Source organism: Mastigoproctus giganteus, chromosome 5 (genome assembly GCF_048544385.1).
Source record: "Mastigoproctus giganteus isolate SK-2022 chromosome 5, ASM4854438v1, whole genome shotgun sequence".
Taxonomy (NCBI): domain Eukaryota; kingdom Metazoa; phylum Arthropoda; class Arachnida; order Uropygi; family Thelyphonidae; genus Mastigoproctus; species Mastigoproctus giganteus.
Window position 1 is genome coordinate 161,439,797 of NC_143579.1, and position 15,796 is coordinate 161,455,592.

General features: G+C 41.7%; 1 protein-coding gene across 1 annotated transcript in view; it reads right to left on the reverse strand.

Annotated features, from left to right (window-relative positions):
• The window catches only part of LOC150085798 (uncharacterized), a 124,454-nt gene extending 119,300 nt beyond the window's left edge, over positions 1–5,154 (reverse strand). The window contains exon 1 of the mRNA XM_090374698.1: positions 4,160–5,154. Coding sequence (XP_090230824.1) covers positions 4,160–5,154 — 995 coding nt within the window. The remainder of the gene's footprint in view (positions 1–4,159) is intronic.
• Between the last annotated feature and the right edge of the window lie 10,642 nt (positions 5,155–15,796).

Consider the following 15,796-nt stretch of genomic DNA (forward strand, 5'->3'; position numbering starts at 1 on the left):
GGATACAGTAGGGTTTGGGAAGCTGGATCACTAGTTCTTCTAATTCAGCGTAGCTTATGTTTTGGTTAGGTGGTAAGTATAATGAGACTATGGTTAAATCAAAGTTGACATTGATTCGTGCAGCAACTGCTTCAAGATTTGTCTTTAGTGGGATTGCTTTTGAGGGTATCTGGGAGTTGATGATCAGTGCTACTCCTCCATGTGCAACGTTGTTCAGATTGTGGGTAACACGATCCTGCCGATGCATTATGTATTTCTGAAGGGAAACAATTGTATTTGGTGTTAGATTGGTTTCCTGTAGACAGAAGGCAACAGGATCATACTGCGAAAGGAGATCTCGGATGTCAGCCAAATTACTGCGATAGCCTCTACAGTTCCATTGTAAGAAAGTAAGCATTATTTTGGTTTAGTGGGGCCCTCGATTTGTTTTCGAGGTGCAGAAGGTTTAGATCGCTCAAATTTACCTTTTCCCTTCTTTGGGAAATAAGGTTTCGCTGTATCCATCTCCTCTTCAGTAAACAGTTCTAAAATCTGTCCATCTTCGTTTGATTTATCTTCTGAATCCATGTAGTCTGTTTGGTTTGAGTCGGGAGTGGTAGACACTGTAGTATTTTGCTGTTGAATGGCATCTGGTTGTATTGTGATCGGCGTATTTATTCCTTTGCTTTGCTTGCTTTTTGTTTGGGGTGTTGGCACTGGGGACAATATTGACTTTGCCCATTCAGCTAGTGACTTTGTTGGTGGTATAGTTACCTCTGTTTGGGTAGCAATTGATACGTGAAAGCGGGACGATGTCCTGGGAATTGCAACTGTTGCTGCCTGGACTATACTTTCTGTGATATGTTTTACTGACTCATTGATTGGCTCCTGGCCGACTATAATGGTATTAAACGTTGCCAAATGTTGAAAGGCATTCCAGTCAGCCTGATCAAGCTTCCACCGCGGTAAACTAAATGGAAGACATGGTCTACCACTAGTTAGGGTGATTATCACGGGAAAGTGATCGCTTCCATATGGGTTCTCCTCCACCTCCCAAGCAAATGAAGGAAGGAGAGAAGGGGTGCAGATAGAAAGATCAATGGCAGAGAAAGTACGGGTAGGCATGTGGAAGAAGGTGTTTGTTCCCACATTTAGGAGGGAGAGGTCATTGTCATTGAGCATATGCTCTATGACACGTCCCCATCCGTTAATGTTAGTACTACCCCACAGAGTGTTATGTCCATTACAGTCCCCAAGAAATAATAAAGGGGGAGGCAATTGCGTGACGAGATCATCAAGGTCTTTCTGGAGGATGTCAATACCAGGTGGTAAATAAACAGAGCAAACAGTTAATAAAAACCCTACTTTAAGGCGAATTGCTACAGCCTCTACGTTGGTTGTAAGTTGCAAAGGCTGAAAGGGAATCTGGTTGCTCACGAGGATTGCAACTCCTCCATGGGCAGGACCATCCACAATTCTATCCTTACGAATGATGGTAATGTTATGTATGGTGGGGTCATCATTTGCCTTTAAATAAGTCTCCTGTATGCAAAAGCAAACTGGTTTGTGCTTTTGCAGGAGTGCCTTGATGTCGTCCATATTTTGCCGGAATCCACGACAATTCCACTGTAGGAATTTAGCCATTATTTGGACTTGGTGGGTCCATCAGGCGGCTTCCGAGGTGCTGAGGGCTTAATTTTGTCAGTCTTGGATTTATCTTTTTTGGGGAAGAATGGACGCTGTCCCGTGTCCATTTCCTCCTCCGCAAAGAGTTCCAAAACTGACTCATCATGTACCTCCTTCTGCTCGATATCCATGTTTTCCTGGGTACTAGGTGTTACTTCCCCTTTCTTATTCTTTTCTTTTGCTTTTGTTATTTGTGGAGCATTAAGAGGTACCGATATAGGAGTGGCAGCTGATTGGTCCTTCTGTGCAGGTTTTTGGGAGCTTAAGAGATAACGTGCGATGGGCGTAAATGATTCTTTTGGAGGGATGGACATGTCCGTCTGAGTTCCAATAACACCTCCCTGCTACCTTCTGGGCGTAGGTAGGTTTGTTGATGTTTAGAGGTTTCACCGCTTTCCTTGCCTCCTGGTACGATATGTTTAGCTCTGCCTTCAGCCGTTGAATTTCTTTTTCTTCCTTCCACCTCTGGCATGCCCTTGAATAGGCCGGATGTTCTCCCTCACAGTTAATGCAGGTGGGTTTAGTGGCTGAACATGCTGTTGTTTCGTGGTCCTTTGCACCGCACCGGGCTTGTTGTTGTTGTTGTTGTTGTTTTTTTTGGTGCAAGGGCTGCTTAGGCCATATTGCACCTATCACTGTTATAAATGGTACATATGCATGGTGGTTGTGATGGCATTACTTAAAAACGATCATATAATTCGATAATTTTTGTGAAGTGAAAGAACTCCAGTAGATTAGCGTCGTTACCTATGATATGGCAGAGTGTCAAAGGTTCTTTAAGGTTTGGTAGAAAGCTAAAAGAGACTTGGCGGGCAGTGGTGTATAAAGTACACTCAATAAGAATATGCTTTATTGTGAGTGGACAATTGCACTGTGTGCATTGTGGAGGATCATTACCTGTGAGGAGATAAAGGTGGGTAAGGTGACTATGGCCAATTCGCGCTCTAGTTAAAATTACTTCCTCCCTCCTGTTCATACGGAAACTGGAGGTCCACGATTGCGGTTCAGGTTTTATTTGGCGGAGTTTATTTTGCGTTTGGGCTTGCCATTGAATTCTCCATTGTTCTTTACACATTCTTTGAATGTTACTTTTGTAGTCAAGATATGGGACGTAATGCTGTGATAATTCTCTGTCGGATGGATGTTTAGCGGCATAGTCTGCACGTTCGTTTCCTAGTATCCCAGCATGGCCTGGGATCCAACAGAAAATGACCACTCGTTGGAGTTCTTGAAGATGCATCAGTTTGGATTTTATGAGCTTTATTAAAGGATGTGTTTTAGAAGAATTGTTCTGTAAAGCTATAATCGCACTCTGGGAGTCTGTATATATCATGCTTTTATGGATGGTCAGATGGAGGATATTTTCCACTGCAATTTTGATGGCGTATAATTCAGCTGTATAGCTGCTGCATTCATTGGGAAGTGATACAGTTGTTGTTGTTGTTGTTGTTTTGGGGGCTTTACGGCGCAAGGACAGCAAAGGCCATAATGCGCCTAACTATGGTGATGTTAAATCTTGAATTGCGTCCGTATAGATGCTGTTCAAATTTATATTTATATTGTGTTGTATAGTTTTATATGTTTGAGGAAATCAAAAATTTTGGACACCTGTGGTGTGTCTCCTAGTAGATCAGAAATGCTGAGAGAGGTGTTCGTCGTGGGAAATGAAATAAACATAGCCTGTCGCTGAATACTGTACTTGGGACAATCAATAAGTAGATGGTGGACAGTGAGCTGAGTGTTGCAGTTTGTACACAGTGGTGGGTCAGTGGCTGCCAGCAAATAAAGATGTGTCAGGTGTGTGTGGCCTATCCTTAATCGGGCTAATACGACTTCTTCATGTCGGTTCTCACGGATACTAGATCTCCATGGTTTTAGATATTTTTTTATGCCAAGTAGCTTATTGTTGGCTTGATTCTGCCAGATATGTTGCCATAGTTCAAGGCATCGCTTATTTATAATGTATTTATAGTCAGATATAGGTGTAGTGAAGGATTGGTCTATAGGATCGGTAGCAGTTTTGGCAGCTAGGTCGGCCTGTTCGTTTCCGGAAATGCCAGCGTGACCAGGGATCCAACATAACAGAACCTGTTGTTTCTTCTGGTTTAACTTGGTCAGAGTATTCCAGATCTGTCTAAGTAAGGGGTTATCATTTTTTGTATTGTGTTGTATAGCTTGGATAGCACTAATGGAGTCGGTATAAATAACGCTGTGGAGTCTTGTTCTTGAGAGTATGTAGTTTAAGGCTATGTGGATAGCACAGAGTTCTGCAGTATAGCTGCTACATTCGGTGGGGAGTTTTTTGGACAAAGTGATGTTAGGAAATACTGCTGCTGCACCGACATGCTTTTCAGTTTTAGATCCATCTGTGTAGATCGGTGTGTACTGGCCGTGCTGGGTTCTCAGTGCGGCATGTATTTGTAGCACGTTCTGTTGGGACATGGTGTGTTTTCCCCAGGCTGTGAATGAAAAGTCACACGGCGGTATATGATACATCCATGGTGGGACTGCATGAGAGGCAGTAGGCTGTATCTTACTCAGGTCAATTTGCCAGTCAACTTGTAGTGAGCGAAGACGTATCCCAGTTGGTGGGTTTATTGATGGGTAAGCTCTATAAAGGTTTTCCCATTTAGGATAAAAAACACCATTCCAAGTAGGGTGGTTTGGATGCCCTTTGAGTTTTGCAGCATAATTTAATAAAAGCATTTGTCTCCGTAGCTGTAAGGGTGTTTCATGCGCTTCGGTATATAGGCTCTGTACCGGTGATGTACGGTACGCCCCCAGTGCAAGACGAAGGGCGCTGTGGTGTACAGGATCAAGCCAACGTAAAGCGCTTGGTCTAGCAGAGCTATATACGACAGAACCATAATCCAGACGTGACCGAATTAGTGCACGGTAGAGATTTAGCAGCGTGTAACGGTCAGCTCCCCACGTTGTGCCCGATAGAACTCTTAGAATGTTAAGCTTTTTAAGACAGTTAGTCCGGAGCGTTTTTATATGATCAAGGAAAGTGAGTTTTTGGTCGAATATCACACCCAGAAAGCGAACACTAGGGACCACTGGTATGACCTGATTTTCTAGTCTAAGTTCCGGATGTTGGTGTAGGTTACGCTTTCTACAGAAATGTATCCCAACTGTTTTTTGGTGTGAGAGACGAAAACCATTGTTTTGGGACCATTTGGCTATTTTATTGATAGCACATTGCAACTGCCTTTCTATCATTCGCATGTTAGGCGAATGGCAGGCGATACTGAAGTCATCAGCGTACAGGGTAGTGGATATCGTTTGTGGTAGGTCGTGTGTTATTGAATTCATTATTATACTAAAGAGAGTAGCACTTAGCACTGACCCTTGTGGTACTCCTTCTTCCTGGATGAATTTTGAAGATAACTGGTTGTGAACTCTAACTTGAAAAGAGCGGCAATGCAGGAAGTTTCTGATAAACTGTGGTAGGTGTCCGCGAAATCCCAGATCGTATAGGGTTCGCATAATACCATATCTCCAAGAAGTGTCAAATGCTTTTTCGATGTCAAAGAAGACCACTGCAAGATGTTCTTTTCGGACGAAGGCATCCCGGATGTTTATTTCTGTCTTGATCAAAAGGTCAAGAGTGGATCTGCCTTCCCGGAAACCGCATTGCACAGGATTTAGGAGATCATTTTCAGCTAGAAACCAGGTTAGGCGGCCGTTAACCATTTTTTCCATGACCTTGCTCATACAGCTAGTGAGTGCAATAGGTCGATAATTTTGCGGATTTGTAGGGTCTTTGCCTGGTTTTGGAAAAGCCAGAATGTACGCGTGGTGCCATTTGTCGGGGAACGTGTTTTCTTTGAATATTCTGTTATAGAGCAGTAACAGAGTCTTGAGAGCCGGTTCGCTGAGTTTTGCTATCATGATGTAGTGGATTCCATCTGGTCCTGCTGCACTGAGTTTAGTAGACGATAGAGCATGATGCAACTCTGACATTGTGAAGGGGAGATTGTACGCAGAAATTGATGCTGATTCAAAATTGATACGTTTTTTTTCAGCTTGTGCTTTGTGTGCCTGAAAATATTGCGAGTATGTTGTTGTTGTTGTTGTTGTTGTTATGGAGGCTTAATGGCACATAAGCATCTATGGCTATAATGTGCCTATTCACTTATTATTTTAGGAGATGAGGAATTTCCATAAAATCAAAAGAAAATTTTAAATCAGAAATTATTAAAAAGTCCAGTTTGCTTGAGGAAGTCAAAAAATTCAGAAATATTTGCTTTATCACCAATGAGATTTTCAAGAGTTATTGGTTTACATTTATTTATCAGTGAGATCAAGGATGAAGCTCTGTGTTGTTTATAGTAGGGGCAGTCAATTAGAATATGTCTAACAGTCAAGATGTTAGAGCAATGTGTACACTGTGGTGGATCACCTCCTGTGAGTAAATAAAGATGTGTCAGATGAGTATGACCTATTCTTGCCCTTGAAAGGACTACTTCTTCTCGTCTCGATGTACGAACACTGGAACGCCAAATTTTCGGATCTTGTTTAAACTGAAAGAGTTTATTATTAGTCTGAGAGTGCCAGAGTGCTGTCCATTGTGATAGGCAAGCAGCATGAACGGTTAGTACACAATCTGATGCTGGAACAGGGATGTTGGTTAAATCAAAGGTAGTTGGATTTTTTGCAGCTTTATCAGCCAGTTCATTGCCTAAAATACCGGAATGGGCGGGTATCCAACAAAAAGCAACCAGTTGTTGACGTTTTTTGATTTGTAGTAACAAGCTTCTGATTTCATCTAGAACAGGGTGAACTTTATCTTCGCAATTACTTAGTGACATGATTGAGCTGAGGGGATCAGTATAAATAACAGATTTTAAAGAACAGTCGGAATAGAGATTTTCTAAAGCAAGTTTTATTGCATACAATTCAGCAGAAAATATACTAAAATCTGATGGAAGGGATACTGATACAACTGTATTTGGAAACACTGCAGCTGCTCCAACATTTGAATTAGATTTAGAGCCATCTGTATAAATTTGGTAGAAATCAATATATCTTTGAATGTGAACATCATGAATTTGTTTGAAGTTTGTTGCTTGCAAAGTATTCTTTCTCCATTGGCAGAGGTAAGTGTCACATGTTGGAAGAGGAGGAGGAGCCCATGGTGGTTGAGCAAAGGTTGGTATCTGCTGTACTTTCCGGATGGAAATATTCCAAACCTGCACCAGTTCAAGAAGGCGAAGACCAACTGGTTTAACTATGCTGGGTTTGTTTCTGTATAGGTTTTCTAATGGTGGGTTTAAAAGGTATGACTGAACGGGATGAGAGGCACAACTTTGTATCTTGACAGCATATTTCAACAACAGTGTTTTCCTGCGTAAAGTTAGTGGGAGCTCGTGAGCTTCTATGTAGAGACTATGTGCTGGCGACGTTCTGAACGCACCAATTGCAATTCTCAAAGCACTGTGTTGAATAGGATCAAGCCAGCGTAATGCACTCTTTCTGGCAGAATCATAAATTGGAGCACCATAATCGAGACGGGATCTGATTAATGCCTTGTACAACCGAAGCAGGGAGGTACGATCTGCACCCCACGTTCGGGCAGATAACGCTCTGAGTATGTTTATCTTTTTCAGACAGGAAGTCCGTACATTTTTAATATGATCTAGGAAATTTAATTTGTGGTCAAGGATTAATCCTAGAAATCTGATGTTAGTAGCGATTGGGATGGATACATTGGAAATTTGAAGTTCAGGATCCGGATGAAGTTTTCGTTGTCTGCAAAAATGAATTGCAGTTGTTTTCTGCTGAGAGAGTCGGTAGCCGTTGAGGCTGGCCCATTGTTGTATTTTATTTAGTGAAATTTGAAGCTGTCTTTCAATAGATCTCATGTTTTGGGAATGGCAGGAGATGGAAAGGTCATCTGCATATAGATATGTCTCAATTGTGTTTGGAAGCTGTTTGGTGATGGAATCAATTCTAATAGCAAAAAGAGTGGCACTCAATACTGATCCCTGTGGAACACCTTCTTCTTGAATGAAAGTTGAAGAGAGAGCATGTTGGTATCGAACTTGAAATGATCTAGTATGTAGAAAGTTCTTAATAAACACAGGAAGGTTGCCACGTAGTCCGAGAAAGTACAGATCACTAAGTATACCATGCCTCCAGGTGGTATCAAATGCCTTCTCTATGTCTATTGAAACCATTACTAGATGTTCATGTTTGACAAAAGCATTACGGATGGCAAATTCAGCCTTGACCATAAGGTCTAAGCATGACCTGTTTTGACGAAAGCCATATTGACTACGGCTCATTAGCTCTTCCGACTCGATGATCCAGATGAGTCTTCTGTGGATAATTTTCTCAAGGATTTTACTGAGGCAGCTTGAGAGAGATATGGGTCTATAGCTATATGGGTTGGATGGATCTTTTCCAGGTTTTAGGAATGCCAAAACTGTAGAGTGATGCCAAGAAACTGGAAAAACATTTTCTAAAAATATACGATTGTAAAAGACTAGGAGGAGGCGCAAAGCTTTGTCATTAAGATGTTGTAACATGACATAATAAATCCCATCTGGTCCAGCAGCACCATTGCGGGCTGTTCTAATGACATGTAATAGTTCAGAATATTGCAGAGGTTTATTATATGGGAGAAGGTTTGAAGTTTCAAAATTAATACCATGCTTTTCTTTAGTGTTTTTAATTCTTTGGAATGAGCTAGTATATGCTGATGTTGCTGAGATTTCTGCAAAAATATTGCCCAAAGCATTGGCTATATCTACAGGATTAGATATATCTTGCCCATTCCAGGAGAGGATTGGAGAAGGTATGGTAGGAAACTTACCAGACAGCTGTCTAATTCTTTTCCATATTATTTTGGGATCAGTATTTCTGTGAAAAGTGGATGCAAACCGGGTCCAGGATTCTTTCTTTGCTTGCTTTTGTATAAAGCGTGCTTTTGCCCTTAATTTCTTATAATTAATGAGATTCACTGTGCTCGGACATTGCCGAAACAAATTCCAGGCTTTATTTTTTTCTCTCTTTGCTGTGGTGCATTTGTCATTCCACCAGTAATTATAGTGCTTTCGGCCTGGCGGATTTGATAGTGGTATCGTGTCTTTAGCCACATTTAGAAGATGCGACGTGATGTATTCTGTCACATCATCAATATGCTGGAGGCGGATTTTTTCCTCATCAAGGTCAATTGATGACTGAAATTTTGCCCAGTTTGCTCGGACAAATTTCCACTTTCTGCTGGGTTGAAATGAAGGAGTCTTTGCTTTCAGAAAGTTGCATACTATTGGGAAATGGTCACTGCCCATGGGATCGTTTATTACATACCACTCTATGGTTGGGGCTAGTACTGGTGAACAAATTGAGAGATCTATTGCTGAGGTGTGTCCTGCTGGGAGCTGTACGTGTGTCGGTGCACCTGTATTGAGTACAGTGAGATTTAGTGCCTCCAAAAAACTTTCAATTAGTCTACCTCGTCTATCCAATTTAGTAGAGCCCCATAATGGGTGGTGCCCGTTAAAGTCCCCTAATATACAGAAAGGTGGAGGTATCTGTATAAAGAGGTCTTCGAGATCTTTTAAAGAGCAAGTACAGTTTGGTGGTAGATAGACTGAGACTAGTGTTACTGTACCATGGAGAGTTATACGAACAGCAACAGCTTCTATTTCAGTTTGGAGTGGGATATGTTTAGATGGGATCTTTGAATTTACTAGTATTGCCACACCACCATGGGCAGCGTTAGCAGTATTTCGATCTCTTCGATAAATCCAATAGTTCTTTATCGAAGGAGAAATTTGTGTGGTTAGGTAAGTTTCCTGTAAACAAAAGGCAACCGGAGAATATTGGTTAATTAGGTATTGAATATCGTCTGTGTTGGAACGAAAGCCTCTGCAATTCCATTGTAAGATGTTGTGGTTCATTTTGGTTTAGTTGAGGATGAATCATCTGACTGTTTTTTGTTTGAAGAGGATTTTTTTCGGTCTTTTTTCGGGAAAGTAGGGCGTCCAGTATCCATCGTGTCATTTGCATGAAGTTCTAGTATGGGTTCTTCATGATCTGGGTTTACATCTACTTCCATACTACTGGCTGATGATTCAGGTTTATTCTTATCTTTAGCAGTTTTAAGTTTTTCTTTGTTATGCAGAACTGTCCGAGTCTCAATTGGGAATTTTTCTGTGTCATTTGAGACTGTCTCAGTATCATTTGGGATACTAATTGGGGTGTTGGTGGCATTGCTGGTTTTCGTTTTAGAATTTTCTTTTCCTGTGGTTGATATGGTTGCTTTAACCCAATTAGCTAGCGAGACGTTGGGCGGTATCGACACATCTGTTTGAATTGCAGTTGTATGAAAACTTCGGGTTCGAGAGGCATAAGATGGACTTGGCATGGTCAGCATTATTTGTCTGCGTGCCTCAGGATATGTGACTTTGTGTTCTACTTTATATTTTTGGATATTCCTACCTGTTTTCCACATTTCACATGTTTTAGAAAATGCGGGGTGATTGCCTTTGCAGTTGGGGCAGATGGGAATTGCGGCTGGACAATCTGCCTGCGTATGATCCTTTGCTCCACAAATAGGGCAGATGGCGTCACCTCTGCATGCCTGCTGTGAATGGCCATATTTCTGGCATTTAAAACAGCGAAGAGGATTTGGGATGTATGGACGAATTCGGCAGTTTAAATATCCAGCTTTTACTGAGGATGGCAAATCAGGAGTACTAAAAGTTAAAATGATGGAACGAGTTGGAATGAGATTTCCATCTTTTTTTGTCATTATTCTTTTAGCGCTGATTACCTTTTGGTTGCTAAGTTCTTGTACTAATTCATCCTCAGACACAGTAATTAAGTCCCATTCTGTGATGACACCCTTTGATGAATTTAAGGTATTGTGGGGAGTAACAGATACTGGCAACCCACCAAATGTCGTTGTCTTTAATAGCCACTCCGAATGTTTTGTGGTGGCTGTTTCAATCAGGAGATCTCCGGATTGGAGTCGCTTTACCATTTTTGGTGATCCTGCAATAGATTCTAGATGTCTTTGAATCACGAACGGAGATAACTTACCCACAGGCTGGGTAGACAGAGAGTGCATCACCAAAAAATTGGGAATATCTGAACAGTGTGTTTCTGTTCGAAGCCTTTTGGGTTGGCTATTTTCCTTGTCTTCGTTACCATATTCTGGTCTTGAGCTTGAAGGCTCTAAGGGTGGAAAATTTGTAGAATCCATGATGGCTCCTTTTGGCCCTGGGGGATTATCTTTTCCACCCAGGTTACCGGCCCCGCCACGGGGAGGCAGGAGCAGTGCCACGAGGTGACCAAGCGGTTGGGTTAGTAATTAGTATTTATAGAAAAAAAACAGAAAGGTCGATTCCCTTTCTGGGCCTTTCCCTACTTCTTGTAGAGTGAAAGTGCTACTTGGATATACAAAGAAATCAAGAAAACGGTTTTTGAAACAAAAATAGAATCTGTTTGCTCAAATACTCTTTGCAGAAATCGCTTTTAGAAATGCACTACAAATCGCTTGGCCACGGAACGCTTGGCACCCGGGGCCTTGCGAGTATGATGTTGCGGCTGATATATTCATGAAAGTTTTACCCAGGGTGTTTGCGATATCCTCAGGTTTTGTGATATCGTGGCCATTGACAGTGAGCATGGGACAGTTGACACGTGGGTATTTTGCGTACATTCGCTGTATTTTTGCCCATATTGTTTGAGTTTTTGTCGTGCTTGTGATTGTGGATGCGAAGCGTCTCCATGCTTCCCTTCTACTAGTCTGCCTGACTCGTTTTGCCCTTGCTCTTGCCTGTTTAAAGCGGATGAGGTTTTCTGTTGTGGGGAACTTCCTGAAGATGTTCCATGCTTTGTTCTTCTGTTTTTTAGCTGCATTACATTCATCATTCCACCACACTTTTGATTTGGCCGATATTTTTGTGGATTGTTTTGGAATTGCTTTGTCTGCTGCCTGCAGTATTTGATTAGATATGTATTCTACTGCCAGGTTTATGGATTTTTGTTGAATCTGGTTTTCTTCTAGTATTGCTAGCTGCTTGTACACGTCCCATTCAGCTTTTGAGAAGTTCCATTTGGGGATCCGATAAGAGAGGTGGGGAATGCTTGTGTTAATGCGACATATCACAGGATAATGATCACTGCCCAGTGGATTGCTGTGAATAGTCCATCCAAATAGAGGATATATGGTTGCTGTGCACAGAGAGACATCAATAGCTGATGTGGATCCTGTCGGAAGATGTGTATAGGTGTGAGCCTCATTATTGAGAGTTATCAGATTCTGTTGATCGAGTAATTTTTCAATGATTTGTCCACGCTTGTCCAGATTGTGGTTTCCCCACAGCGGATGGTGACTGTTGAGGTCTCCTAAGATACAGTAGGGTTTGGGAAGTTGTATTACTAAGTCTTTTAAATCGGCATAGCTTATATTTTGGTTAGGTGGCAAGTATAGTGAGACTATGGTTAAATCAAAGTTGATATGGACTCGTGCAGCAACTGCCTCAAGGTTTGTTTTTAGTGGGAGTGGCTTTGAGGGTATCTGGGCATTGATAATCAGTGCTACTCCTCCATGGGCAGGATTGTTCGAATTTTGTGCAACACGATCTTGACGATGTATTATGTATTTCCGAAGGGAAACATTTATATTTGGTGTCAGATTGGTTTCCTGTAAGCAAAAGGCAATAGGGTCATATTGTGAAAGAAGATCTTGGATGTCGGACAAGTTACTGCGATAGCCTCGGCAGTTCCACTGTAAGAAAGTAAGCATTATTTGGGTTTAGTGGAACCCTCGACTTCTTTTCGAGGGACAGAAGATTTGCCTCGGTCAAGTTTAACTTTTCCCTTCTTTGGGAAATAAGGTTTCCCTGTATCCATATCCTCATTGGAGAACAGTTCTAGAATCTGTTCGTCGTGATTTAAATTGTCTTCTGAGTCCATGTATTCTGTTTGGTTTGAGTCAGGAGTAGAAGATACTGTGGTATTCTGTTGAATGGCATCAGGTTGTACTGAGATTGGTGTATTTATGGCTTTGCTTTGTTTGTTTTTCGTTTGGGGCGTTGGTACTGGGGACAACAGTGACCTTGCCCATTCAGCTAGTGATTTACTTGGTGGTATAGATACTTCCGTTTGGGTAGAAATTGATATGTGTTTTGTGGTTATTTGTGCATAAGTGGGCTTATTAGTATTTGGAACCGGTAGGGATTTTTTGGCCTCTTGGTAGGTTACGTTATGTTCGGTTTTGTACCGCTGTATCTTTTTTTCACGCTGCCAAAGGGAACACTCTTTGGAATATGCTGGGTGTGCCTCTTTACAGTTCAGACAGATTGGTCTTGTGGCTGTGCAGTCAGTACTAATGTGTTCAGTGGATCCACACGTGGCACAGGCAGCTACTCCTCTGCAGACTGTCTGTGAGTGCCCAAATTTCTGGCATTTATAGCAGCGTAATGGGTTCGGGATGTACGGTTTAACTCGGCAGTTAAGGTAGCCTGCTTTTATCACTGTTGGTGGCTTGGGATTGTCAAAAGTAAGTATTATGTTCCGTGTAGGAACTAGTATGCCATCTTTCTTTGTCATAATTCGTCTGACATTAATGATTCCTTGGTCGTGTAATTCTTGTTTTAGTTCTTCGTCCGACACGTTCATGAGGTCCCATTCGGTGATGACACCTCTTGACGTGTTCAGGGAAATGTGGGGTGAAACGGTGATAGAAGTTCCACCAAAAGTTTTCAGTTTTTGTAGTTGCTCAGCCTGTCGAGCAGTGGCAACTTCAACTAGTAGGTCACCTGATCTTAGACGACGGACTGTCTTTGGAGTTCCTATTGTGCTTTCTAGGCATTTCTGCACTAGAAATGGAGAGAGCTTTCCAACTGGTTGTTCTTCAGTTGAATGAATAATCAAGAATGTTGGAGTTCGGATTCTGCCTACGTCAGTCTTTTGACGTTTTGCTGCGACAGAACCAGACTCCTCTTGTTCTTGCCTTGTCAAGGTTTCTTCTATGCACCCAGTGTTTTTCTGGGTTTTACGGACTTCTTGCTCCATTTCGCCCTGGAAGGGAGACCTTTTCCCCTCCAGGTTACCGGCCCCGCCACGTGGAGGCAGGAGCAGTGCCACCTTTGTGACCAAGCGGTAGTGGGTTAGTAGTAATGCAAAAATAAAAGAAAAAAAAGAAAGAAGGTTACTTTTCCTCCTGTTCAAGTAAAGTGATTTCTTTACTGAAGCTTATTTAATTGATTGTTAGTGTAACGCTGTAAATAAAGAAGACGATTTTATTTATTCAAGAGAGCGCAAATTCACTGGCAAAGACACTTGATCACAAAATCGCTTGGCACCTGGGGCCAAGTGATACAGAAAAGGTTTTATGAGGGAAAACGGCTGATGCACCCACTCCACTCTCAGATTTTGATCCGTCAGTATATATTTTTGAAAAATGCAGATAATTTTGTGTATGGGCTATATGGAGTTGTTGTATATTAACATTTGCAAGAGAGTGTTTTCCCCAGTTTAGAAAATAACTGTCACAGAGTGGCATAATACACCTCCATGGGGGATCCGTACTGCTTAAATCTTGAAGAACTTTATCGGGATCTATATTCCAGGTTTCTGATAGTGCTTGAGCTCTGAGAGCAAAAGGTTGAATTGCTCTTGGTTTATTTCTATAGAATGTTGTGAACTGTGGGTCGTTAAGTATCGGCCTAATGGGATGGGTAGGTAGACTTTGGATTTTAGTTGTATAGTTAAGAATTAACATCTTTCTTCTGAGGGTTAGAGGAAGTTCATGAGCATCAATATAAAGACTTTGGACTGGTGAAGTTCTATAAGCGCCTGTAGAAATCCTCAGGGCAGAGTGTTGAATTGGTGCAAGTCGCGCTAGCACACTTTCTCTAGCAGAATCATACACCGGGGCACCATAATCAAGGCGAGATCTGATTAGGGCTCTATACAAATGCAGTAACGTGTACCGATCTGCACCCCATGATGTAGAAGAAATGACTCTGAGTATGTTCATTTTTTTCAGGCAAGACGTCTTTAGATGTTTAACGTGCTCTATGAAGTTCAACTTACTATCAAAAGTCAGACCAAGCAGACGAATGCTGCTCACAACTGAGATAGTTTGATTTGTTAAGTGTACTTCTGGATCTGGATGCATCTTCCTTTTGTTGCAAAAGTGAACTACTTTAAATTTTGAACAAGAGAGTCTATACCCATTCTGTGCCATCCATAACTGAATATTATTAATTGAAATTTGGAGCTGTTGTTGTTGTTGGAGTGGGTTTATTGGCGCAAGGGCTGCTATGACCATATTGCGCCTATACCGTTACTTTGGAGTGTTTGTCAATATAGGAAAGGAGACTATTCTAGAAGTGATTGTATGCGTTAATCATTTTTAGAAAGGTGAACAGTTCTGATAAAGTGGCATCATTTCCAAGTATGTGGCTTAGTTGCAGAGGTTTTTGTGAGCTAATTAAGGATCTGAAGCATGCGATTCTAGCTGAATGATAATGTGCACATTCAATGATAATATGTTTTACAGTAAGTATAGAACTACAATGCGGGCAAAGTGGAGGATCTTCTCCTAGCAGTAGAAATAGGTGTGTAAGATGTGTATGGCCAATTCGTGCTCTTGCCAGCACGACCTCTTCCTGCCTGTTTGATCGGGAACTGGATCTCCACAGCTGTGGATTGTGTTTTATTTCAAGAAGTTTGTTACCGGTTTGATTATGCCACATTTCAGACCACATCTCAGTACATATCCGCCGTATGATTGGTTTGTAATCAGAAAAAGGAACAGGGGTGGAATCGAAGCAAGTAGGGTGTTTTGCTGCTTCGTCTGCACGCTCATTTCCTGGAATTCCAACGTGGCTCGGTATCCAGCAAAACGTAACAGTCCGATTATTTTTGTTGAGTTGGCATAACTGTGACCTGATTTGTGAGAGGAATGGATGCAAATGTTGTGATTTATTCTGCAGAGCATTCACCGCACTTAAAGAGTCTGTATATATTATTACTTGGGTGTTTGGAACATCTTTAAGGAGTTTTAAAGCCATTTTGATGGCGTATAGTTCGGCCGTAAAAACACTGCATTCAAGTGGTAATTGGACAGAGACAGTGCATGCAGGACTCATTACTGCAGCTC